This window comes from Erithacus rubecula (genome assembly GCF_903797595.1).
Source record: "Erithacus rubecula genome assembly, chromosome: 6".
Taxonomy (NCBI): Eukaryota; Metazoa; Chordata; class Aves; order Passeriformes; family Muscicapidae; genus Erithacus; species Erithacus rubecula.
In genome coordinates, this window is record NC_136688.1 from 39,678,993 (window position 1) to 39,706,128 (window position 27,136).

The 27,136-nt window shown below is 39.8% G+C and overlaps 1 protein-coding gene across 3 annotated transcripts in view; it reads right to left on the reverse strand.

Moving 5' to 3' along the window:
• The window catches only part of SPTLC2 (serine palmitoyltransferase long chain base subunit 2), a 76,630-nt gene extending 50,083 nt beyond the window's left edge, over positions 1-26,547 (reverse strand). For all 3 annotated transcript variants that reach the window (XR_013774645.1, XR_013774646.1, XM_079309188.1), the window contains exons 1-6: positions 26,360-26,547; positions 15,276-15,470; positions 7,781-7,935; positions 6,593-6,741; positions 6,139-6,263; positions 1,582-1,675 (exon numbers count right to left, since the gene is read on the reverse strand). Coding sequence is in view for 1 of the 3 variants with exons in the window: in XM_079309188.1 (XP_079165314.1) it covers positions 1,582-1,675; positions 6,139-6,263; positions 6,593-6,741; positions 7,781-7,935; positions 15,276-15,470; positions 26,360-26,452 (811 nt within the window). In the remaining 2 variants the exon portion in view is untranslated. The remainder of the gene's footprint in view (positions 1-1,581; positions 1,676-6,138; positions 6,264-6,592; positions 6,742-7,780; positions 7,936-15,275; positions 15,471-26,359) is intronic.
• Positions 26,548-27,136: the final 589 nt, after the last annotated feature.

Genomic DNA, 27,136 nt, shown 5'->3' on the forward strand with positions numbered 1-27,136 from the left:
AGGAAAAACAATGGAAAATAAAGTTCTACTATAATTTTTCAAGAAGGAGAGGAAGATGAGTTCGAGCTTAATAAAAAGGACAAACTACAGAATAAGGCAGGAAAAAAAGAAAAACATTGAACAAGGAATTTCAGGGGAATTTTTCATTTGCCCCCCTTAATTTCTAAAAATATGAATATGAATGAAGCCATTAACATCTCAAGAAAATTACATTAAAAAGGCAACACAGAGTATAACAAGAGTAGGACTGAGAACACATACAGAAATATGAACTGAATATCATCTTGAAAGGCCAAGACCATTTTTTACATTTTGCCTTGATTCTAATCTGCCATTACATCCCCTTCCACAGAAACCCACAACTTAGAATGAATATCCCCCAATTTCACCAGGACCATTATCACAAAACTTCTATTTTTCATCACAGCAGCTTCTAAGTCCTTCTCCCCATAGCCAGAACTATGTTTGTCACAATTTTTTCTTTGAAATTCTGGCAATGGATGCAATGTTCAGAAGTATGTCCATACAAATGCAGAAGTTGAATGCAAACTTTAGTGATCTTGCCCAGCAACCAAAATTTATGAAGCATTAAAAAGAAAAAATGAATGCTACAATAAGCTCTACTTTTTTGTAAAACAAATTATTCAAATGATAGAAAACAAGAAAGAGCAAACACAAAAGAAACAGTAAGCACAGCAGAGAGAATCCACACTATCAAGGACAAAAAGAAAAATAACTGCAGCCACCAAAGTTTTGCTGTTACCAGTACACACTTCTAAGAAAGCAAGAGCCATTATGATCTCAGAGACTGACACAATAAAGAGCATTAGGAGTACCTGAAGAACGAAGACAGTTCTTATGAATCAAGAACAACCACATGCCTCTTTCATCAAGAGTAAGAGAAGGAAATCCTAGGTAGTTTTAACCTGGAAGTTATTGTAAATACCTCCTTTGGAGGAAGATGAAACTAGGAAATTTAAAATTCCGTGTATTTTGGAAACAAATAGTTAAATACTTAAAGCAAGTAATTAATTGCATTTAATCTATGCTTCACGTGCCAAAAATACTTTTAGTACTACATTGTGCCAATTTATGACTGTCTAGTTTAGCTAGGACATCTGCAATCATAAACTTTTGTTACTGCAGGAGCATGACAGCATCTAGTTCTAAAATCAAACTTTCTTATTCTCTAAATTTTAATCTAGAGCCCGACAAGATTGGATTATTATGTGACAGAGTGTTAGAATAGTCTAACCATGCTGAGCTACCCAAGCATGGTAGAACAAGAAACCATGTTAAAACACCAGTGCCTCTAGACTTGCCAAAGGGCAGCATGTTCTCCATATGCAGAAGATGTAGGCCAGAACAGCTTCAGGATGTGTTATTAGTTGGGACTGAACATATTAAAAAAATCTGATTCAGGATGATTCAACTTTCAGTAGCAGCAGGCTTCTGACCTTTAATGTAACTGGCAATTGATTTCCCTGCATGAAATTTGACTCCCTGCTATAAGAAGACAGAAAATATTCTATCTGATCTATAGCACCTGCAGAAAGGCAGAGTCCACCATCTGATACTTACTGTTGTGCTTAAAGATTCGAATAGTTGCTCCTGACAGTCTTGCTCCGAGCACTAGTGATGCATGATTCAGTTCATCACTCAGAATCAGACAGCCCTGAATTAGAAGGGGAAAGAGGAAGATATTGAAAAGGTTATGTTTCACAGTCAAGCATGTAGGACCTTTCAGCTCTGAAGTGCTCCAAGATCATTTATGAAAAAAAAAAAACTTCTAACATAAATGCAGGTAGTTCAGGCAAGACTTGCTAAGATTAAATTTGCAGCCTTAGTACAGCAAATAAAAATACACAACTGCTCTTCTTAACTGAAAGAGCCACTTAAGTTTCACTTTTCCTGGAAGTCCTGCAGCTGAATCTGCCTGAATATCTCAAGCTGTTGATGAGTACTCATCCTCCTATGCAGTCAGGTAAAACAAGGAGAGAGCAGCTTGCCACAGTTCACTCAGCAAGTCGACAGTGCTGCTAGGAAACAGGAACTGAAGGTCTAGGTTAAAGGCCTTATCAAAGTTGCACGATTACTTTCATTAGGAGGCAACCACTGATTAAACCCATGTGTAGGTGGAGGTAATATACCAGAGACAGAAAGTGGAAAACAGAATTGCATGGTGAAATGGAGAAGTTTTCTGAAGCCATTAATTATGATACTGATTTAATTTGCTTTTTCAAAAATACCCAGAAGATAAATCCTTGGACAAACATTAAAACAAGGTATGTATGTATGTATGTATGATTATATAACTGATATGCTGAACATTCTGTCACAGCATTGTCACTGTGGACTACAGGAATATGGGTATATTGGGAGATTAATACATAAGGGAGCAACAATATTTCAAAATAACTTTGGCCCACTCCAATTACTATGCAAACGTGCTGAAACTTTAGAAGTGACTTTGCTCAGTTAAAAATCTAGAAAGGGTGTCAAGATGCTGAAGATCTAATACTGAAACATTCTCATTCCATGCTTCTCTAATAACAAGTGATGGAGGGAAGAATCAAGAGGATTTCTTGTCTGGAATGGGAATTACTAGAAAGGACTGTGAAAATCATTGCCTATAGTTTTACAAGGAGTGTCCAGACAACAGGAGTACTTTTCTCCAGTACAAAAGAAACTGCACTATAACTGTGATGCATCTAGAAGCATTCTACATTCTGAGAAAGCTCAGGATTGGTTTTCTCCAGAAACTGCAATAATGCCATGTGTTCATACTGCTGCTACAAACATACACATTACATGTTTCCCATGCTTTGGCATATGAAGTATGGAAATTTCCAACTAGTGCTTGCTCTTTGGAATTACTCTACCAGAGAGAGTATGTATACATCAGAGAACATTGCTTTCAAACACTTCTGTATCAAAAAACATGAATATAACACTCCAGTACTAGTATCCTTCTTGAATAGTAAAACGCAGGAAAAGTGATTGATTAAAAAAAAAAAAAAAAAAAAAGAGATTAATTGCCTGAAAAAAGCTTTTCCATAAAAACAAGGATGAGCTTTTGGTGGAGAAAGTAGACTTCACAAATTGATGAGCAGCAGCAGCCTCTTTTCACCCTCTGCTAACAGGACATTCAATTAGAAACAAAATTAATTTGAAACTGAAGTAGCAACTAGTCAAGTATTGCCTGACACTAGAGAGAGGGCAATGGATCACAAAAGCCACTAGCACAGTACAGCAGTCACTGATGATTATATGAAAAACTGAGTGATGCTACTAGAATGATAATACTTCAGTTGCATTCATCTGCAAATTAGCATTTGAGAAAGCATCCAGGACAAGGCTAACAGGAACTGCAGATAACACCACTTGGACTCTAGAAAAATATGTCAGTGAAGATCAGGCTTACCACCTCATCCTGCAAGGCTGATTGAAGTGACTGCCACATTTTACTACAGAGTGCTACATATGAATTGTGTAATTCAGTCTTGAGCACTTAATTTTACAAGTCACCTATATGTGAAAATTAATTTGTTTTCTTACAACCAAAGAAAAAAAATCTTTCAAGCATCATTGTTCTAATTCAATTGCCTAGTCTCTTTCAATCCAGAGCTATGATGAAAAGCTCTGTGCTAAAGGCAGTACAGAATAGTGGTATTACCTAGTTATATTAACTACATTAATGACACTTAATCCAAAACAGGCTAGTTTGAGAGTCTAGCTTATCCTCAAATGGTCTAACAACTTCTGACTAAGTAACCCTCAAATTTCACATTATCTGTGGCTCAGCATACTTGGCAGTGACTGTACTAGGCACACGACAACTTGGCTGTGAACAGAGGGTTCTACTGCTGGAAACTGCCAGGTGCAGAAAGAACTGGTTTTAGTGATGCTTTAACAGTGCTGAAATACAACTTTCAGGCTACACCAACTATACCTATTTTCAGAATTTGCTTAGTAGAGGCTGCTGTTCACAAGGGATAGTGAATAAAGACCAACTAAACAGTGATGAAGCTTTTGAATTCCTTTTGCTGACTAATGCTGATCAAATTATGGCATAGAGATGGATCTAGGATAGTCAGACTGTATATGTTGCTATTAAAAAAGGATTGAGTAGGAACATAAACTAAATGCTTCAGGATTCCACAGAGCAGAAAAAGAACAGTTGGTCTGGTACACGTGAGCAGCTATACTCAATAGCTTGTTTTTAGCTAATTAAGTAGTAATATAGGAGCCCAGATATCATTAACTCCAAAGGTATCTTGTGTTCCAAGCCATTTTGCAGTTGAAAACGTAAGTAGGACATGCAAAAAGACACAAACAGTCATTAAAAAAAAAAAAAAAAAAAAGCCCAAGAATTTAATCAGGCATGAGAGTCTCTAAGCTTTACTGAGGACTTTCAAAGCACTGCCAAACAGGTTGTGCACACACAATTAGTTGTGTACTGGGTGGTGCCAAAACTCAGGATTTATGTGTCCTTATTTGCAGACAATGAAGAAATCCAATGTGCAGTGAGAAGCAACTTCAGGCAGCCAAAAAAAAACATTTAATGAACATTCTGAACTGCAAGATGGTTTATTTGACAAGAAATCTTCTCTTCACCAGAGTGCAATGTCTGTTTGAAGTATTCACCTGAGTATAAGGGCACTTATATTGCTATGAGGCAAAAGCTTCTTTCTACTTTATTTCAAATGTACAAGAAGCTAAGTATGCTCATGACTAAGACTGCTGTACCCATTTATGACAAGAGTTGGCTTAGTAAAGTGAGCATAAAAAGAGGTATGTTACAGGCCTTGAAATTTATTGTTTAGATTCTTTCAATGGTTGCAAAACCTGCTGAAGCTCAAAGGTGAAAACTCAGGATCAGAGTAAGGTGTCTCACGGGTATTCTTATAAGGTATTGAAGATATACAGTGGCCTCCATATAAAAATAAAGATTAAGTCTGCAGGAATGAGTAACTTGTAGTGACAACAATGAGCAATCTACTTAAAGGTATGTGACAGTGTGTACTGAATCTGAAAGGTCTCACAGAAATCATGAATCATTTTTATGTTGAACTTAAAATGGAGAGATGTGGAAAGACAAAGAGCCAAAAAATGCAGGTAAAAGATATGTCAGAAGTAACGTATGTTGCCCAGATTCACAGCACTGCAGAAGTATTTGACTCCAGAAAGATTGTGGAAAGAAAAGCACATTATATAGACAGTGCTACTTCCTTGTTACCAAAACAAAACAAAAAAGAGAATCGCCAGGAAGAAAAGTTGCCAGGAAGAACAAGGCAGAAAATTTATGAACTACAGATACCACAAGTGGAAGATTTATGAAGTAATCTCAGAAAGTGTAAAAAGAAATAAATTAAATAAAAGGAAAAGAAATCACTACACAGGGACAAAGAATTCCAATACACTAGCAGTATTACGCTGACAGTGAATAACTAAAAAAACAAAAAAAAAAAAAAAGGACCTGTTCCAGTATTTGCACTATTTTACTCTTTGAAGGAGCTAAGAGATCATGTATTTTGCATCAGAAGAGGCAAAGAAAACTTTCACTTTTATTTCCTTTTCCAATAGGTAAAATACAGCATAAAAGCATAGCTGGAGATACTGGACACAGATTAGTTGTCTACTGTTTTACGTGGCACACAGTAAACATCACGAGTAATTACAGTTGACCTTCTTTCCTTCAAACAATCTTTCTGCTTCTTCAAACTAAGTATTTTTTAGCTGTCCCTCAAAGACAATAAACTCTTTATGCATCAGCATGCAATTCAGCTTGCCTGTGTAGCTGACACAGTCAGTTTTTAGTGTCTCAAAAACACCTTCTGCCAATCAGTCTGTTAATCAGCCACCATTTCACACACCAAGCAATGGCCTGAGGAAGCAAGCTTTAACATGCTAGGCTTTCTCCCAGGGATAAAGTTCTGGGCTGCTATGCTCCATGGATGCTGTTTCCCAAAGAGATTTTTGCAAAGGTTAGAGATGCATACTGTAACCTACAGTTTCCATAGAGAATATCTGCAGGGGCTGCCACTGAGGAAACACAAAAGCAAAGAAGTAGCTTTTAGAAAAATTAACCACTAGAATCTTTGTTAGGTGAGCTTTTGTCCATGACTTAAGCCATACCTTGCCAACTAAAGCAGGAATGTTCATAGAATTGGTTGCAAATCCCATTCCATATGCCATTGCAGATTCCACACCTAGGAACCTGGCAACTAGCTTTTCCAGCTCCTCATGCTTGTCCAAGTTTCCTGCACATGAAACAAATGGGAAATTCAAAGTAAGGAGAAGTTTTCACTATTGCTAAATTTTACAAAGAGAATTTCCACCAGCCATGCTGTGATTTATTAAAAGCCCATAAGGGAATACTGAATAAACCCCATACATGAAAACACAAATAAGACACCTGCTGTGCAACGCAAACTAAATCCAGGAAATCAATTTGTCTTCACTGAAGTAACAGCTGCTTTATCAGTTAGACTAAAGTTCAATGCTAAAACAATTAATGTTTCAAAGACCTGCAATCAGATACAAACTCTGAAACACACATTCAGGGAACATACTATCATCCTCCACTTACCCATCTCCTGCCTAGTGCTGCACACCCCAGCTCCATACTGGGACAGAACTTTAGCAGCTGCTTCTTGGCAAGCCCCAGTCTTCTGTGCAAACCCAAGGTAGTTGTAGGACCCCATATTTATGATATCTTTTATCACTCTCCCTGTGTATCTGTGTTTCAAAAACAGCACAAGTTAGGACACTCAAAATTTTAAAAATTATCTACACGAGATAATTTTTCACTTTCCTAGACTATACACTGAAATGTTAAAACTCAGTAGAACCAACCAATAAATTATTTCAGTACCGCCTCTCATCATCAAACTGCAACAATCAGTGAAAAAGATTGTCTCCCTATATTACAATTTCAAATTAATTCCCAGAAGAGTTTACATTTACAGGTGAATTTGCTATCACATATAAAATTACTTGAAGCTTCTCAAACCATCTGTTGCTCTGACATGTTTCGCCCTCCATCCCAGAAACATCCAACTTTTCTTTCAATTACAAAATAACATCTCTACATCAATTAACTTGGCAGCCCCTCAAGCGGGATATCCTCTAACCACAGAAAGGAAACACATCTGGCACTTCTGTGCTAACAATACGTGACAAAGGAGAATAGGGAAGTTTAGCAGAAAAAAATAAATTTTAATTCTCTTGCTATTGAAACCGAAGAAGAGATTTAACTAATTTCACCAAGCACTGTGCTGCAAACCTCTTCACATCAAACATGTGATAAGTCATTTCCAATTTGTAAAAATCCTTCATTACATTTCTCATTTTGTTTCTACAGACTACTTCAGCTCTGACTCAAAACAATCATGTTAAATTCAGTTTAGGCAGCAACATTTACTTCAAGTGGCAGAACTACTTTTAAATCGACACAAAGTCACAAGCTGCAGTGCAAGCCAAAGTATCTACACCAAGTTTTTGTCACCATGCACAAAGGTATTAATTTCATTACAGGTGTATGCCCAGGAAATCTTAAGTAGTAAAGTAGCCAAAATATTGTATACAAATCATCACCTTGGTGGCTAAATGCATTTCAAAAGAGCAAAATTCATTGACTCAAGCTGTTAGAAAGCTCAAACTTTCATAATACAGCTCGTAACTCACTGTTCCTTTAACCTCACAGCCTGCAATTTGCTTTTAGAGACCCTGTATTTCAAGACAGGTCTTGCAAGTGTTTTTTTCAATTTTGACTCACGTGAATGTCCAGTTATAGTCATGGGAAACCCTCTCCATCATGTCCACTTTGGCCCCTGGCACACTGCAGATCGGACGGTTCCAGCTGTCCCGAATGCGCATGTAGAGGTTTCTGTTGTAGAAATTTTCAAAGTCCTGGTACAATGGGACAAAGTCCTGAAACACATCAAAAGCACTCAAAGTAAAAGGAAAATACATATGACAGCAAAATAAGAGTAAGAGGAGTAATTTTTTTCTGTCATTGTAGTCTTATGAAAAAACTAAAGAAAACACAAGACATAAAATAACCCTCTTCATTAAACTGTGGGCGTATAATCTTTGCTGGAGAGGTATAGTCAGTCTTCAAGTTAAGCAGAGCAAGGGAACATGCAATGTTTTTTTGGCAACAGACAGTATGCACTGCTGTACTGAATACACAAAGACTTTGAAAACTAAGGTGCTGTACCATACTTTATTCTGTGCATAAGGAATGCATCTAATATAGCATCATTAGCATTATTTTGCACATTACCATTAGAACCGTCCACAATGTTTTGTTTTCAGTAGAAGCTAATGAGCTACATTATGGCACCTCTCTTCTGCACAGCTTATCAACACTGAAGTCCCACATGATTTTTATGAATGAGCCTTTCCTGAATTTTAGCTTCCCTTCCAATGTTTTCCAGGAAAAGTGAGTGAGTGGCTTGATCGGATAACACAAGAATGTCAAACTAACTGTGGCAGCAAGGACATCTGAGCACTCAAGAACATTTTTTTCTTGCTCCAAAGTCACAAGTTTCCTTTTTACTATTTAATTAAAGAAAGTCTGACACTTAGTAGAGATAAAAATGCATAATTAATTTTCTTCTACTGGGGGAAAAAAAAAGCACCTTTTTCATCATCTACAGAAGGAAAAAGTAGAATTTATTAACAAAGATAAGAGACAGCAGAGCATTTCTTCCTGTTTTTCACAAGAAAAATGCAAACACTGTGATGGGAATTTTATTTTTGGTGACAGTATGAGAAAGGCAGAATACCTCACCAAGTACTACAGTGTCAGACATTTGTACCACTGAAGCAAAACTGGGAGAGTTTATGGCAGATTCCTAATAAAAACACCAACAGGCACGTACATGCTCTTACAATGCTTGCCTGTAGGAGGAGTACTTTTTTCATTACTCTCCTATTTTAATGATTTAACACCTTTGTCCTTGCAGTTTGGAATAAAGGAACATTTAGGTTCACACCTTTACATCCTACCAGCAGCTGCACAGAAAAGACCAAGCCCAAAAGTGCCAACTTTTGGCAAGAAGATACAGTTGCACCTAAACACATTTCTGATTTGCCTGAGCCAAAAAGGCACAAAGATATTACTTTTCACGACTTCAACTATGGAAAAACAACCCCATTTTAAATAGCAATCACTCTTTCAGAGAATCACAGATACATCCTTTCTCAAAGACAGACTGCGGGAATAAAAATTTTAGGACCTAAGATGCAATTATTTCTTCCATCTTCCTGTCCTAATTCATGACAAGAAATCAAAATCATTATCTACAAGGGTTTCAAACCCTCTGCTATGTTACTTGTAGAGGGGTGGGGGCTTCCCTCAAGATCATAAAGAAACCCCAGCACATTAGAAGATCAACACTTGAGAAACTTGTTAAATCTAATTATAATCCACTGAGATGCTTCTAAGTATTTTCAACTCCTCTTAACCATCTATGCACAAGAGTTCAGCTTTGCAATAGTTATCCAAGCACACCAACTATGTGAACCAAGAAACAACTGACATTTTAGCCAAGATTCTTGGCTAGGAGGGGGAAGCTGGAAATGAGTCATTATACCAACTCAAGCAGGTATGCCTGGGTTGATATAGCCCAATCCCACTTCAGATTACTCATCAAATGAGTTTTCTTTTGAAACCCAAGCTGACAAAGCTAGACAAGTAACAAGCTCAACTGGTGTGATAAGGCCAATCATCCACAATAGGTTGGCACCACCAGTATATGTAACACAAGCATGATCTTAAAAGCCAGCATTAGAACTAAGTTTAAAGTTATTGTGGAGAAGTTCTCTGAACCTATTAGATTATGATAAGGATAAAATGTGTTTTAAAAGTCAACAAGAATTCAAGGAATAAATTATGGGTAAGGGAATTAAGTTTAGTATGGGACACTAGCTTTAGTTTTTTCAGTGTATGAAGTTGTAGGATTATAGTAAAGGGCTCTAAGTGTAGGCATCAGCACACTATCAACTCTCCTCTGTTATCTGTATGTGTACTGCTCCCTCCAACAAACCATCCTCAGATAGGTCTCATGAAAAAGTTCCTTGGAATAGGACAAGCAGGAAGTGTTATTTTGGCATAATACAAAAATGGATTGTCTATTTCCTCAGTGATCCCAACCCCACTGAGGGGTTCTCATGACCCATGCATATGAGAATGTAAAGAACAAAGAGTAAGGATATTGTGCCTTTATAAACTGATACTGACTTGTGGAGTGTCAGAGCCCTCTTTTGGAGCTGGCATACAGGAGCAGAAGGTCTGTTGGCTGGTTTGGAGGTTAGTTGGTTTGTTTACCTCCTCCATCCTTCCACAATGTGGCATTCCAGATGAAGAGTAGATAGTACAACAAAGACCACTTGAATTCCTCATGCTAATTTAATGTTTTCAATCTTTCAACCAAAAAAAATAAACACCTGAGGAGGAAGGGAGGGATGAACTCTATCAATCCATACTTTTCACCCAGAGGGCACTGAAGGAGGCTCCCAAGGGGAAGTGGTCACAGCACCAAGCGTGACAGAGACCGAGAAGTTTGGAAACCTATCAGGCACATGGTGTGACTCTTTGGGATGTCCTGTGCAGGCCTAAGAGCTGGGCTTCCATGTCCTTGTGGGTGCCTTCCAAGTTAGCATATTCTGTGACTTCAAATTTTTGACACATGCAGCCACAGTGCTCCGCTGCAACAGCATCCTAGGGCTGGAAGCAACCACTATCACCTTTAAATGGCCTTCAGACCTTGTTATTTTTCTATCAAGTTCTTATCTTATTTCAGATCCAACACTCTTCCTAGCTGTAAGAGTCCCTAAGAATATCAGTCTGAGATGAAACAGTTTCATTCAGAGGAAAAATATTCTAGGAGTTGCTTCTTTGAGCAATCTGATTAAAAGAGTCAAGCAACTGCAACAGTGAACCCAAAAGGAGCAAAAACAGCAAGTTCTTTCATGTATCAAGCTAAAAAAAAAAAAAATCCTTAATAGCTCTATTCCTTTAAATTTCAGCCAAGAACACATTCCCTATTAATGAGGGGATGCCTGATGAAGAAACCAAAGTACTAGTGGTCTCCCAGAAGCCTGAAAAGCACAGCAATTTCAATGAAAAGCACAGCCAATCAAGGAAAGAATAAAATTCTCCTTTGGGGTGCAACACCTTAGCATAGGTGATTTGGGAACCCATTATTTCATCATAGTCCAAATTAATATTGCAACAAGTGAAGGTCATAATGAGAGCTTTGTAGCCTTTAGCTCGGGGCACAGGGACATGCAAATGTAGGGATTATGTTACTTCTAGAGCCAAGTTTTCACAGCATTGCACCTAAGCTAACAAATGGTGCCATGAGCAGCAGCTGGGCTTATCTGCAATTCGCATTATGTGCTCTCTGATAACACATAACTGACTCTGAACAGAAACCCAGCAGACAATTGAAACAAATTTCAGGCTTCTAAAAGGAGGCAGAAAGACTAGTTTCATCTTGCTGTTATGTGAGTCAAGAAAAGTGGAGCAATAACTGTGAGGAGTGTTTGTATCATCAGGAGGCCTCTGATGAGCTACACAGATGCTAAGACAACATCCAACAAACGACTCCAGTTTACTGCCCCTGAAATATTCCTGCAGCTGGACTCCTGTGAACATGTGTTTGAAAATCCCAGATGCTAGAGACACGTTCTAACTGGGCAAACTACAGAGCATGAAGCAGTATATTAGAGTTACCAGCCCAATTTACAGCCACTCCCAAACACAAAACATGTAAGGTAATCAACAGGCAAATCAGACTGGAGGAAAGGTGAAAGAGATTTTCATCTGGCCTGTAAAATCCTGGAAGCATTTTGCAGATTTAACTATGCTGTATGACCAGACAGCACATTAAATGGGTATGCATAAATTGATTCCAGGATAATTGAGAATTGTTAATCTTGCCATTTACTCACGCCTAAAACAGAGCAGTAATGCTTCAGAGAGGATGTGCTACACAACACTGGTTTCCAGGAAAAGCTCAGCTGGATATATTTTAAACAAAGCCAAAACCCATGAAACTATTTCCTGGAAATCAGTACTAGCAGAATCTGTCCCTTTTCACCCTTATGTGTTTCAACAGTGAGTGAGGTTTTCCTGGAATCATTCATATCAATGCATGGCTCTAATAAATTCCAAGGAATTTACCTGCCATCAGAGACAGTTGTAATTCAAACCTGTTCAAAATCCTGTTCTGCTCTTTAAATTAGTTTGGTCACTTGCAGTTTTCTAGTTATGATGCAGAATAAGAATACATCATTCAGTGACAATTTAAGGAAGGACTTGCTCTACTGAAATAAACTGCCCTCCATAACACAGAAAAACTGAGTCTTTTCCTTGTGTTTGTTTTTAATACTATTTTGGACCTAAGTTTATGTTATGCTTTTAAATTCAATGACCTTCAGAAACACACCACAGAAAATCCACATACTTCAATTCCATGATTTTCAGAACAGGTTATTTCAACCCTTTACAAAATACTTTCTCTCACTATGTAATTTTGTAACTTTTCAGCTCTGCAATTACAAACTATTTAAAAAAGCTAAGGCTAATCTTCTTTCTTGACGCTTTAAAAAATCATAACAACCTAGCAGGATCTTCAGAATTTCAATAATAAAAATGTTACTTTCCACATAAACGAAAGATTTCCACAAATATCCCAGAAAGCACCCCAGTGTAATCACAGGAGTTCTCTAATTTGCATGTATTAATGATAATAAAAAGCTGAGTTTTGAGCCTTTTCTGCACACTAGTACCTGCATACCATTACCAAAAGGTGACTGGGTTGTCATCCAGTAAAGAGACTCAAATATTTGAGAAAATAATTTTAAACCAAGTAACTGAGTACACACCTCCCCTCCACGTCCTGCACCAAAATAACCCCTGGCTTCCACACTAGACATGCTAAAACATGCTCTCATCAATTCATTTGTAAGCAAACAAAGCTTAAAGCAGCAAAGGGTGAGGATAAGTACTGTATGTTCTAGACCTCACATGATCCCTTTTCTATTTGTCTGATATCAGAAGCAGCTATTACAATCTAAGTGCTAGAGAAATGTTTTGGGGAAGCACACTGAGCTGAGATTTCTGCAACACCAAGACTTTAAACAGGATTTCCTATATCTCATTCTTACGCAATATTCACTGGCACTTCTTATTAGCTCCATCCACAGACATCCTATGTACAGAACAAAACCAGAATACGTGCACCTCTTCAGAGAAGCTGGAACCAACAAAGAAACTGAAAGAGTTTCAATTCAGCTGTCAAGAAGGTATACTTGTTAAGCAAAAGTGTTTCAGGATAAGATGCAATGCTGAGTTCATTTATAAAGAAAAAAATGAAGGTTACATTTCTTTTAGGACTAGGATAATCTTTGGTAACAAACTCTGTGCTTCAACGTCCTCTGTGGCAATCTTTACTGAGAGCCTAATATCAATAATGTGTTACTGAATTAGACCTACTGCCCCTTTTTTCACACTCACTCATGTAAGAGCCATGACTGCTCCCACAGAAAAGAGCTGCTGCAAGCAGTTCTTACACACTGGTAACAGGACAAACGATTCACAACAATCTTGCAAAAGAAACCTAACAATTACAGCAAACAGTAACTGCAGTAACACTTCAGTTACTCCTTTACAATCCTCAACACCATGAGTATGTACCAATATTTAAACTTTTATTCTAATGTCTTGGCAGTTTTCTGCAACTGTTTTGATGGTTCTGTGCTGTATCAACTTCTATTTTATATACAGAAAAATATAAATGTCACGTTTATGACACATATAACATGTGTTCTCAAGTGTCATAAGCCAAAGTAGCTCAAAAGACACTCATGAACACATCAAGTTTCAAGTTCAGATTTAACCAGTATTCTTTAAACAGATATTCTAACTGTTGAAAGGGATCCAAGATTTTTACTTTCATATTCCAGAAGTCAGTTTTGGCAGTAGTGTAAATTTAAACTCCTGTACTTTTAACCAACATGAAATGACTTTTACTTATTAAACTCCTGTAAGAATGCTTCTGTTTTGGAATTTAGTGCCCTACGATGAATCTGTTTAATTCCACCTCACAATGTTCACAGAAAGAAGCTACAGTGAGGTAATTTTAGGCACTGGTCCTTAGTTAATTACTGTAAAAAGACAGGCACTTCACTCCAGTGCTGTCTCCAAAAAAGGCTCTTTAGAGTCTTCTCTTTTTTAGTTCCTCCCTGACACCCTTGATTATTTCTTTGCCTTACTGAAATGTCCTTTCTGCCCCCCTATTTTCTGCTAGCCAACTGCTTGTGTGACTGCATAGAGAATCAGAAACTAGCAACTGGAAAAGGAACTCTCTTAACATTTTATAGGCCACATTGGCTCTCCAAAGCAGTTGAGAAAAACAACCCAAATCAGCAAGAGTAAGACCTTTGGAGAAAGCTCACTGGTAGTCACACTCTTCTAAGAGGGCTCACATTAAGAGTTAGCAAGAAAATAGCTTGTGAACTTCATGTTTCAACAGTAGCTTCCTAAACACATTTATTTCTGTGGTAATAAAGATCTTTAAAGACAACTTACATGTACTGAAAATCAGAATTATCCATTCCAGGCTAACTGCTGAAGCAGGCAAGAGCTCTCACCTGATAACAGAAGTTTTTGTGAATAGGTCTTAACATGAATTAATTCTTTCTAATCACTATCAGTGAGCCACAAGTCAGTACCTTGAATTACTCACCAGCTAACCTGCTAGTGTTCCGGACTTCAAAAGAATTTAAAGTTATATAGCTTGTGCTCTGGATCTGACCCACAAGCTTCTCTTTGCAATTGCTTCAGATAAAGAGAATTAATAACATTTCTAAATCAAAACTCAGCCACCAGAGCAACATCAGAAAGCCTCCCACTGGTGTCAAACTAAAACTAGAGCCTTTCTTTAGGTACTGATGCTGGAACATGCGGTCTCTCTTCCCCAGAGTCTTGTTTCTGCAGCTGAGGGATCTTTCAGTACATTGATGTAACTGTTGATGCAGCTTTGCACTGAGACAGATGAGGAAACTACTCTGAGGAAAAATAACTCAAAAGAAACATTTTTATTTTAAGACACAGCACTACCTGCCCAAATACTATTATTTGGGGCATCCAGAAGACAAGGAAAACAGCAGAAAACTTTGAACATCACTTCTCCCCAAAGAAACACTCAAGGCTCAGCCACACCATTTCCCACCAAATATTATTTCCCAGTGGTTACCTTCTGTTCCTCTCTTTCTGTTGCATTTTGACACTTCTCAATCTTCCACTGCCGCATGAAATCTCGCAGATATCCAAAGAGAGTGAGAACACCATAGCCTACATAGGTCAGCACAGCAACCAGCATAGGTGTTTCTTCAAAAGCTTCATTGAAAGGCCTTTTGTATAATCCTCCATTGTGCACAATATGATTTATCTATGGTAAAGATTTAAAGAGAGACAGTTGAGGTATCAATTGAAATAAGGCAGATAGGTGTTTCAGAGTAGCCCCCAGCCCTGTGGTCAGTTATAGGTTCTGCATCCCTCACCACTCAGCAAAAACTGCTTCCAGCTACATTGAGCCATTACTGATAAACACTGCCAGACTCCATATACAAAGTTGCCAAGTTGCTGATATAACCCAAGTCACAGTTACCAATCCAGGGCAGTTTAATCTAACATCTCATTAAAATATTTAGTTTTCAAAGTTACATACAGAGCATTGCTTGCATCTAGGCAAACCAAAATGAAAAAAGTGCCTTCACCAAGAGGGCACAAGTAACAGAGTAGTGATGCATCCCAGGATTACTACAGAGAAAAACAAAATAGAAAGTAATAGTTTTATGGATCTAAACAATATATTCTCAGACCTGGAAGCCTATATTAGTGTAACAAAACAATCATAATCCACGTGTCACTGTAGCTGTTAGCCTAAAGATGCTGACATAAACACTGTACTCATCCATGAGGCGGACACCACACCACAGACAAAAAAGTCATTGTATATAGAGTCTCAACACAGCATGTATGTCAGCATACAGAACAAAGCATGGCTTTCTGCATAAAATCCACACTAAAAGTCATCTTGCTACTTACATGTCATCTAAAGGTAGCAGGTTTATTTCAAGTACAATTACTGGAATTAGCAATATTTGCAAATGTTACAGAAAATCTGCACAGCTACAAGGCAAGTGCTCACCCAATACGAACACTTGAGGAAAAGATCCCCCAAAAATATAGTTTTAACTAGACTACTTTTTCAAATTGTTAAGTTAAAGATCAGATCCCATAAGTGAATGAAGGAAAACATAGAAATGTAGACATTAAATGCAAATTGCTTTCTGCATGGCTATGTTACAAACTGGCTGCATGATACTCTACAAAACATAAATCCCCTTTTTGTGTAGCATCAAATATATATAAAATATATAAAAATAAGAAATGTATTTCTCAAAATGTACTAACCAAAGAAACATCAACACCTAGGAAAGAGATTGAACCTAAATTCAACAAAAAAAGACAATGGCAAATAAATCCTGAGGGGTCTAGGCCAGCAGACAGAATAAAAACAGTTATTTACCTATGTCACTCATATTATCATATGGGAAAGTAAGGCAGAATTGTACTAACCTCTACAACAGCTGATGAATCAATAAGGCACACACAGTTGCTGGCATCACCAGACACTGCATTATTTGGAAAGTGATACCTGCTCACCTCAGATGCTGGAGCAAGTCTGGATTTCAAGTCTGTCATTAATATGGTGAAAGCAGTTTTTCAGAAGCAAGGGGCTCTTCTTAGCAATACAATTATGCTATAGCTATGCAGTCACCATGTATAAACCACAACGGCACCTTCCCTCCTGATAGTTATTTCTACCTCTTCCCTTCTGCTGACACAGTTTTAAGCAAAGCAAATCCTTGATTTGGTCACCATAGTTGTGGGGACTTTATAATGTGTCTAAGTATGGAAACAAAATAGGAAAGATAGAGTAGGAACTTTTCTTTTAGCAGCAGCGCTTAAAGACACAGGTAACTAACCTGCAGTGCTCTGAGGCCAGGTTTAACACAGAAGTATTATTTTAAAAACATACTGCATACAGTGGTGGCTTAAGGTAGAAAATTACCACGACTTTGACACAAGTGCAGGAACATTTGCTTACCACACTGCAGCTCAAGTGTTGGCAATTTAAGGCTTTAATGCAGGCCAAAGGTTCATACACTGTTCTCCTCATGAACGATGCTGGCCAAAGAAATTACCCCCACCCCACTCACTCCCACTTAGAGCCATCTGCACCAGCCTCCAGCTTGCACAACTAGAGCAACTAAATCTGATTATCAGTACAGCATCCCTTCAACACTGAACCGATCCAAGTTGAAAATATAATCGTTTGCAGAAGGTTATTCATTAGACTGTAATAATCTTTGCAGCACTGCTCCACAAAGTCATTCGACAGAGCTCAGCAAACAAGAGGCAGCAGCTTTTGGAGAGAGAGGAGGAGCAGCAGCACCATGGCAATGGCAGAATCAGTGAGCCAACACTGCAAAGGAAAAACCATGGAAGCTGCCTCTTCCCTATTATTCTCAGGATTGTTTAGCTGTGTCACTACGGCTCCTGTACACAAAACTATTGAATTTTGTTGCATCCAGAAACAAGAAAGATCATGCACCAAAGCTCTGACCATCACAGAGGTGGTCACAGCTTGGGGAATTGCAAGTTGGAGTTTGCATCCTCACACCATCAGATCAGGCTGTGACAGCAGCTGTTCAGGAGCAGGCACACTACTCACCTGCCACCTGTGCCTGCCTACCAGCAGCTATTTCATGGATGAGCAGACAGAAAACTGGTAGTGACTACTTCACAAATTACCTAGTATTGAAAACTAGAGAACACATCAAAGCTTCTCATGTCTTTCCCAGGTAACTGGAAGTTCATTTGGAGAAGATGCAAGGCTACATCCTAAGATAATGGATCTGAGGTTACTAAACACCAGAAGTAGTTACTGAGAAAAAAAAAAAAACAAACAACAAAACAACTAAGAGAACCAAATCTATACGCAAACTTAATCAGAATAAAAACATACCCATTTTGTCCAGGTCTTTGGAGGTGCCAGTGCTTGTAACAAATGCTAAAACTAACGTCAGTTTTAGCCAATCCTAACACTTCACTAAGAAAGGCTGTTTAGGAATACCTGTATTGATTCAACCCATACTCCAATCAACTTCACCTCTCAGTGTTCTTCCACCTACATGCTAATACATCCTTAAATTTGCATGCCAGCTACCATATCAGCTGAGAAGCTTGTGTTATCCTAGCTGAATCAAAAAATTATAGAAAAGACTGAATGCAAACTCTTCATGAAGCATATGACCGCAAAAAATCCCTAGAATTTAACTATAGAAGAGACATTTGTAGTCACATTAAATACAAGCCTATTTGTTTTTCTAAGAATGCCTTATAAATCCATACATTAGCCTTCAAATGAAGGTTTATGCTGCAAGCTCCAAAGCTGCCACAAAAGAACACAATTTTAGTTCCAGAGACAAAGAAACAAGGTGGCTACAGTTCAGTGCATAACTTCCTTTTATCGGGAAGACAAAAAAGGCATGGAAGATTAAGACTTTTATGATTTCAACAAGCCTTACCATCATAAAGTGAGCCATGACCTTTGAAGTAGAATATACAGCATATCCAAGTACAAAGAAAAGTCAGAGTTCACTTAAACATGTGGTTCAAAAATAAGTACGTGTATGCTCACCTACATCTCCCCTCCCTGTACTGTGCAGAGTACATGTATGCAGAAGAGCACCATCACATTAAGAAGCTCAGCTGCAGGAGAAGCAGAGAGCACAGCTCAGCTGGTTACAGAAGGCAGCAGAGAACCAGCCACAGGTAATGCCTGTGTTGGCCCAAACTCTTGGGGAAGCAAAACACATGAAACAGTATTGCAGCAGTTACTGAGCAGCAGCAGCACCACACAGCTACTGCTAGAAAGGACTCCACTGGTCTAAGCAAAACACATCAGAGTCTGATAATTACCCCAGAATGTACTGAGTTGGACAAAAAAGGACCACTGAGTCCAACAGGAGTTGCCCTGCACAGCACAACCCCAAGAGTCACACCATCTATTTGAGGGAGTCGTCCCAGAGCTTCTTGAACTCTGCAAGCAGGTTTGGTTCTGTGACCACTTCCCTGGGACATTGTTCTCATGCCTGACCACCAACTAGGTGAAGAACTTTTTTCTAATATTCAACGTAAATCTGCCCCAGAACAGCTTCCCACCCTTGCCTTGAACCCTGTCACAGGTCACCAGATTGAGGAGATCAGTGCCTGCCCCTCCTCTTCCTCTCTTGAGGATGTTGCAATGAGGTGTGTCCTCAGTCTACTCCAGGCTGAACAGACCAAGTGACTTTAGTGACTCTTGGTAAAGCTTTCCTTCTAGATCCTTCCACTACCTCTGTAGCTCTCCTTTGGACACTCTATATCCTTTGTGAGTGAGAAGACAAAAGCCACATGCATACATGGGAACATCTGCAGATGCTACTGCAGACAACACACAGGATTTATCACAGGAGTCTGGGCACACTCCTTGCACTGCAGGCGTGTGCTTCAGGGAGAGAAGATGCTCCAAGTGCCATACAGGCTGCAGACAGTATGAGAGCAGCACACAGTTACAGCTTATTGCTGCCACCCGGGAAAGATCCAGCACTCTGCATTCAAGAGGCCATTTCATTTCATGCTGACAGGAAGAACAAATTCAGAACCTGGCACACTTTATGTAAACACATTAAAAAGATTGTTTATGCCAAAACACAACTTTGCTAAATTTTTACTAAAATTTAGTAGCTTCTCATTGCCACATACCACACATGCTGCAGAAATTTTCCTAGCAGGTTTGTCGCTTCTATTTTTAGAAACACACTGTGAAAGACCACATCCATGAGTGTGCCTCTGTATGCAAAAGTGGTCACATTCATCACAAAGGATTGAGGAAATCAGCACTACAGAAAGCACAGCAGTGAGAATTCCATGAAGGCAGCTGCTGTAAACTGCTAATAGTCTGTGGTAGTTTTACTGTCACCTCTAGCCCTTTTCCTTGCACTGCTTTGCTTAGACTTCAAATCTCAGACTGTTTCATGGGTAAAAAGACCAAGTATTTATTACCAAAATTAGAATTAACTGTTTTGAATCACATTTTAAGCTTTAAAAAAACCCCACAGGAAATAATCTCGTTTTATAAAACAGACTTTAAGAGTATATTTTAAACAAAAGATTTGTTCTTCTTGACAGGTATTATCCAATATTTTTATTTACAATTAGTCAGTCACAACAAATTTGACAGTCCTTGTTTAAGATGCACTTACCCCATCTACAAAACCAGCGTAGATCTTCACCATCTTTAAAAGTTGTTTGGGTTCTCCCCTGCCCCCCCTTAGCAACTAAAGGATGCAATTAAACTTGGATTTTTCCCTTGCTACATACAGGTGACAATTTGAATTCTACTGAGAATATACTATTTTTCTGACAATTTACCTTAAATTACCTTAAACCTTACATGTAACTTTATCTGTTATGTTCAGTGGATTTCAGGCATACAGAATACTAAATATGATTTCCAATAATGATTTCCAAAGGCATAACAGGTCTGCAGCACTTCCTTAACTCGTCAATCTCCAAGCTTTTGGATACCCCTGAAAGCATTTCCTGACATATTTTAGAATCTGCTCTCATTTTTGCAGACATTAAATCCCATTACTTCCTAAACTTTCCAACTCCTACTTTCTCAACTATAAGTATTCTTCAAAACTATACATTCAAATTAAAAACGGTTCTTTTTCTAGTATTTATTCCTTAATGATGGCAAAATAAAAAACTGGAAACCTCATTGAAAATGGGCCCATATTTTACATTTCATTTAGAGAAACTGAAGTCAATAGATAATTCAGATAAAGCCTTTTTTCCAAACTGAAAGCATGAAATTTAGAAAAAACACTGGGGGGTTTTTTGTGCAATTAAGACAGAAAAATACAATATATTGCTCAAGTAGATATAATTTTCAAAATTAACTTGTATATATTTATAACATTTCTTAGAGCGTTTAAGGCTTATCACCAGCTAAATTTGAAACAGCAATCCAAATATAATCAATAGATTGTAACACTTCACCCAAACTAATTTCTCAGTAGCACATATTCAAATCTAAGAGAAGCCCATCACATCAGCAGCTACCATGGGCGTTTGTTTTCACACCAGCACAGACACACAAATTCTTAACAAGTACAACACTGGCACTATGCCTACTAATTTAATATGATGGCCTGAAATATTCATTTAGCCTGGGAAAATGTTGAGTAGCTATTCCTTCCACAAAGGCTTATAGTCTTTTATAACTGAATTCAGTAGTACAAAAAGATAATTGTGCATGGGTACATTTTTACAAAAATAAGAGTTTTGCCAAATAAAATACCTGAACAAGGTTGCAGTCTTTTTTAGATCAGACAACTTTGTTCTCACTTCAGTTTTACATTATTGATGCAATAAATACAGTCAATCATAAAACCAAGCAAGAGTCAAAATAGTGATTTCTTTCCTCAGAGTACCTGCTCTAAGCCCTAAGGCACCCATTTTTACAGGAGTTTGGGGATTAAATGCTAATGTCTAAACCTGAACAAACTCTCCTGCAGTTCATCTCTGTAACCATGGAATAACCAAGGTTGGAAGGCACCTCCAGTGGCCATCAGGTCCAAGTCCCAACCCAAAGCAGGGCTAATTACAACAGACTGCCAAGGGCCATGTCCAACAGTCTTGAACTCCTCCATGGATGGAGATTTCACAACCTCTTCCAGTATTTTACCACCCTTGTGGGAAAAATTATTTTCCTTATGTGCAAACAAAATCTCCCATTCCTCCAAACTCCATGAGTTGCCTCTCATACTATTGCCACAAGCTTCCAAGAGTCTGGCCCCAAAATCTCTGTATCCTGCAGACAGCTAGTTAAGCCTTCTCTCTTCCTAAGGCTGTGCAAACCCAGCTCTCACAGCCTCTTCACTTCCTGGGGACCTGAACTGGATTCACAGATTGATGTAGTTATGACACCAGCTTACTAAGAAGCTCAAAACTGGACACCATTTGCAAGATGCAATCTCCCAGATGGTGAGTAAGGGGGAACAACCACTACTTCATGAAGAACTTAATGAGATTTAGATTCTCAGGATCATTATAGAAATACTGGAATTTTAAGTTTACACACAGATGTGAAAAAACCTCAAGTCTGTACAAGTCTGTACGCTAATTCCTTTTTATACCAGTGGATAGGGTGGTTATTTAATACATTTATCTTATCCTAACATCTGAAACAAGATGCACATCACTGCTACCTTTAAATCACTCATAGCAAGAAGAGCTTGCACTATCTGCTGCAGTCTTCTTAAATGTGCTCTCTGAATGAAACTACAGTAACCTGAATTCCAGCAAAAGCATCTTAAAAATCAGGATTAAGCCATTGTTCCCCTGCATCCCAAAGCATCCCACAAGATGAAGCTATAAGCAGTTTGCTCTTTTTAAGAAGAACAAGCACAAACGGTTTTCCACTGTATGTCCACACCAAAGCTTCCAGGAAAGAAATATCTATGCTGGCCATTTTAATAGCTGTTAGAATTCAGGACTTGCAATAGTCTTAAAGGAATGCAAACCCCACAGTCCTCCCACTTTTCTCAACTAAACCATTCCTTGTCTTCCTGAGGAAGCAGTACAAGACCTTGTTTACAAAGGCATGTATGTTATCTGGAAGTTGCTATAGGATGGCATTTGAAAACCTTCTAGAAACATCAGGGAAATTAAAATTTGTTTATATAATTCCAGCTCCTATCTAACTGACTTGGAGATACTGCACACAACAGAAATTAAGAACTCTAAAACCTATATTCCAATTTTATTTTTTTAGGTTGAGACTACTTCTTTAACTCCTAGAAGCACAACAGAACCATTCCAATGCGAGAAGCTCAATTAAGGAGTAAAAAAAAATTATATTACTAAGAATTTGTTCACAATAATAGGTGGATGCAAATAAATTATCTTGGAAAAAAAGGGCATCTTCTCCCATTAAAGATGTGCCAATCTCCCTGTTCTAAGCAAGAAAAATCTTTTCAGGTGCAGCACTGGAGAACTGTTAGTCATTTTCAAAACATTCCAATAGAGAAATACATTCCAGTTTTAAACTGCACTGCAGAAAGAAAAAGCAATTTCCCCCCACTTATTATTCCCACAAGTGTCATGATAACTCCTAAACACCATTTTTATACTGAACTCAACACTCTCTCCAAACCAGCAGAAGGGTAGAAAAAAGCAAAATCGTACATGACTTGAAGAGGTAACTTCACATCTCTTTTACTAAGATTTGCTCTCTTTCTCCTATCTATGTTCAATTCCTCACATCATGACTACACCCTTTGAGATGTCAGGCTTTATCTTACATAGTGTAGTATTACACCAGAGCTCTATATCAATATTAAATTCACCCATAAATTACTATTCTTTCTAACCATGAACTCCCTTAGCTGTACACAGTCAGAAAAAACTCACTTTTCTCCAACATTCCACAATTTCTAATTTCTATGTGGTTCTTCAACCTCTTCTAATTAAAGTACTCATAATGAGATTGAAATTCAGTGAATGCAACAATTTCTAAACAGATTAACTTCAAGCAGGAGTCAAGTAATCTGAACACAAGACATCACATGAAAGCCAAGAGCAGTTATTTATCTTAGTATTTCAGCAGAATGCTTTTACTGTACTGGAACCCTAATTTCAAATGGTCACTTTCCTAGTCATGGATGATATTTCATTAATCTCCAAGATAGCCAAAGTCTGTTACTGCACAGTTTTCATAGGCTGCAAGTTTCCCTCTCCTCTGACCAAAGCTTTTAGTAGTTTAGAAGAAAACAAATACCTCTTTGAAAATTAAGCAAGCATTTTCACCCTCTTCTGTTCATGCTGGAGTAACAGTAAAGAACCCATTCTATGTCAAATATCAACCTTAGTGGAGGGAGTATCATAAAGAAACCTTTGAATTTAAGCTTCATTTATTTAGGATAAAATCTCCCAAAACAACATAAACAAATCAAGAATTAAAAAACCCTAACACATACATAGATAATCTGAGCAGAAACATTTTAGGTAGAAGAAGACTTTTTTCACCTAGTTAAAAATGGGTAAAACTTTGCTGTACTATCAAGCTCTGCTGGAGGGCATAGCAATGCACTACCCTGTCTCTAAGTTCTCAGCTCAGAAGCTCCATGGTTTTCCATATAAAACGACTGCAACATTTCTTTAAACTGATGATTTTCTTTACCCTTCCTCTTCCCATCATTTTAGCTAGATCTCATTTTGCCTTTTATTTCTTGCATAAAAACCATAAAAGGCTTTCTTGAAAAAGTTCTTTTCCTCATCATTACTTTTCTGTTTGTTTGGTTTTTTCCCTAGTAAGTAACAATTGCATTAATTTGTGTAAGCTGTCTCCTTTTTGGTACTTGCTTACGGTTGCAGATTCTCAAGTGCTGTATGTGGTATGCACATAGTATATACATACACAGACAAATATATCCAACACAAAGTGAGCATTCACATGCTTCCCTTCTTCTGTAGAAAGGCCCAAAAAACAAAATTGAAAAGGCAAAAGACCAATCAAGTAGCCAAATCTGTGATGTATCAGTAAACACATCTTCTGACAGCTTACCACTGACGCTGAGAAAGCTGGAAATAATTAGCTCCCCAAAACAGTTGCTTCTTCCAGTCTAGTTCTAACATTCAGACCCTCACTTTGAAAGTTAGCCCACATAAAATTATAGAGAAAATAATGTAATATTCCTAATTATAAATCTCTGTTTGACCATCAAGCAGCTGCCAGAAAGATATCAAACTTTCCTACACTCTTCTCACATCCTCTACTACAGTGCGACTACAATTTGGGGTTTTTGTAAGATTTCTCATGACCACTTCTCCAGTGAACCCTGACACGCTTTAGAAATAGTTATCTCAAATGCCTCAGGTCTCCAAAACATATCTGAGCATAGTATCACGTGCAAGCTACTAAGTGAATAGAACATCTCTTAAACCAGCAAGGTTTTTAAGCTTCCTTGGTTTGACATCCATAGTTTTTCCCATTCACACACTGCATCACCCAAGCTCTCCACGCAGGTGAACAAAGTCCTTGAGGAAAATTGAAAATGCTTCCCTACCCCACTTTCTATTCTTCTGAAGTAGAAGAACATAACTGTATTCAGACCTTCTTTAGAAAGCACAGAGTGGAGAAAAACAGAGAACACTCAGCAGCATCACCACGCTTTGTCTTATTACAGAGATTTACATGTCAGGTTTTATAGCCAGCAGAGTTAGGTGTTTGCAAGGCCAGACTACCAAAGCCACAGCTCCCCGAGGCAGCACAAGCTGGCACTGCTGCCACATGAAGGTACTGTACCTCGCTCCATTTGTTCACCTCCAGTACTGTGCTGCACCTCCCAAGGGCCAGGGCAAGGCTATCAACATCCCTCCAGCCAAAGAAATACAGTAAGTATCCTCAGTTACAGAAAACTCAGGGAAAAAAAAGTTTCGTTTTACCCTGGATCACTTCCCAATCCAGTTCACACACTGAGTGCGCAAGCCTACTCTGAAAAAATAGGAGATAGCAGAGGACTGAAAAACAGAAGCAGCAGGAAAGATGATGAGAGAGGAAGGCTTTTCTCAAGCAGCTTGAGATGTACAAGGAAACACAACCTATTGCCTTCTGCTGAGGCTGACTTCATGACAAGCTTCAAGTTCCTTATATTATAACGCAAAACTGGAGTGTTTTACCAATAAACAACCCAAGTCTGCAAGCCCGAATGCAGCCGAGCATCTCAGGGCGCTGACAGAGCCAGAGGGGCAGTGCCGCACCAGCGTCCAGCCCTGCTCCACAGCAAAGCCCCTGCTCGGGCCACCTGTACCCACAGCCCGCGCCCCGCACCTGCAACAACCACACAGGTGCAGACCTGCCAAAGCCCCGTCTTCCAAACCACGGACCGACTGTGCCTTAGCGAGGTTCAAGTTCAAAGCTCTGCCAGCAGTAAAAGCCGTGCAGTAAAGTTACAGCCGTGACTCGAGGGACAGTCATTTCCCTGGCCGCCACCAGCGCGCTGAATGAGCAGCCCCGGGGCACTCGCTCCCCAGGCGAGAGACGGCGACACAAACCGCCTGGGTTCTCCGACATCCCTCACAGCCACCCCTCGGTGCCTCCCGGGGTCCCGCCGCCGCGCTCCCCGCCCGCCCCGCGCCCCCTCCCCCTGCGCGCACCTGGGTGCCGGGCGGGCCGCGCACGAAGCCGTTGCGGAGCGCGCCGTGGGCGCCGCCGCAGCCGTTGGCGCGGGGCCGCTCGGGCCGCTCCATGGCGCCGGCCCCGCCGCGCCCGCTCCGCCGCCCCCGCCCGGCCGGGCCGCGCCGCACCGGAAGCGCGCCCCGCGCTCCCCCAATGGCCGCCGCGGGCGTCACGCGCGGGGACGGGCCCCGCCTGGACGCGCCGGCGCGCGCGCGAGGCGGGCGGGCGCGGCCCAATGGGAGCCCGCGCCTACCCGGGTGGGAGGGGAGCAAGGAGAAGGGCGGGGCTCGCCCAATCGCAAAGCGGAACGCAATGGGGAGGCGGAGCCGGGAGTGTGAGTATTGCCCAATCACTTGGTAGAGATGGGACGGAGCGCGAAGAGGAGGGGGAATAGCGAGCCAATCACGGCGCGAGGCCGAAGGAGGGGCGCGAGGGAGCAGCGTCCGTCCAATGGCGGCGGGAGGAGTGGGGCGGGGCTGAGGCGGCAGCCAATGGGCGGGCGCGGGGAGGGCAGGGCGGGGCAGGGCAGGGCATGGTGTTGGTGCCGTGCTGGTGGCGGTGGGGCTGTGGCTGCGGGAGCTGCTCCGTGTCCCTCGTTCCGCTCCGGGAGGGACCGGAGCCTGTGTGCCCGTTCCCGCACGCGGTGGGGCGGGGGCAGCGCGGCGCGGGTCCGTGCTGCTGCCGTCACCATTCCCTGCCTCGGGCACGCGGGTGGCTGGAGCGGGGACGCGGCCGGGGTGGGGTGGGGAAAGGCT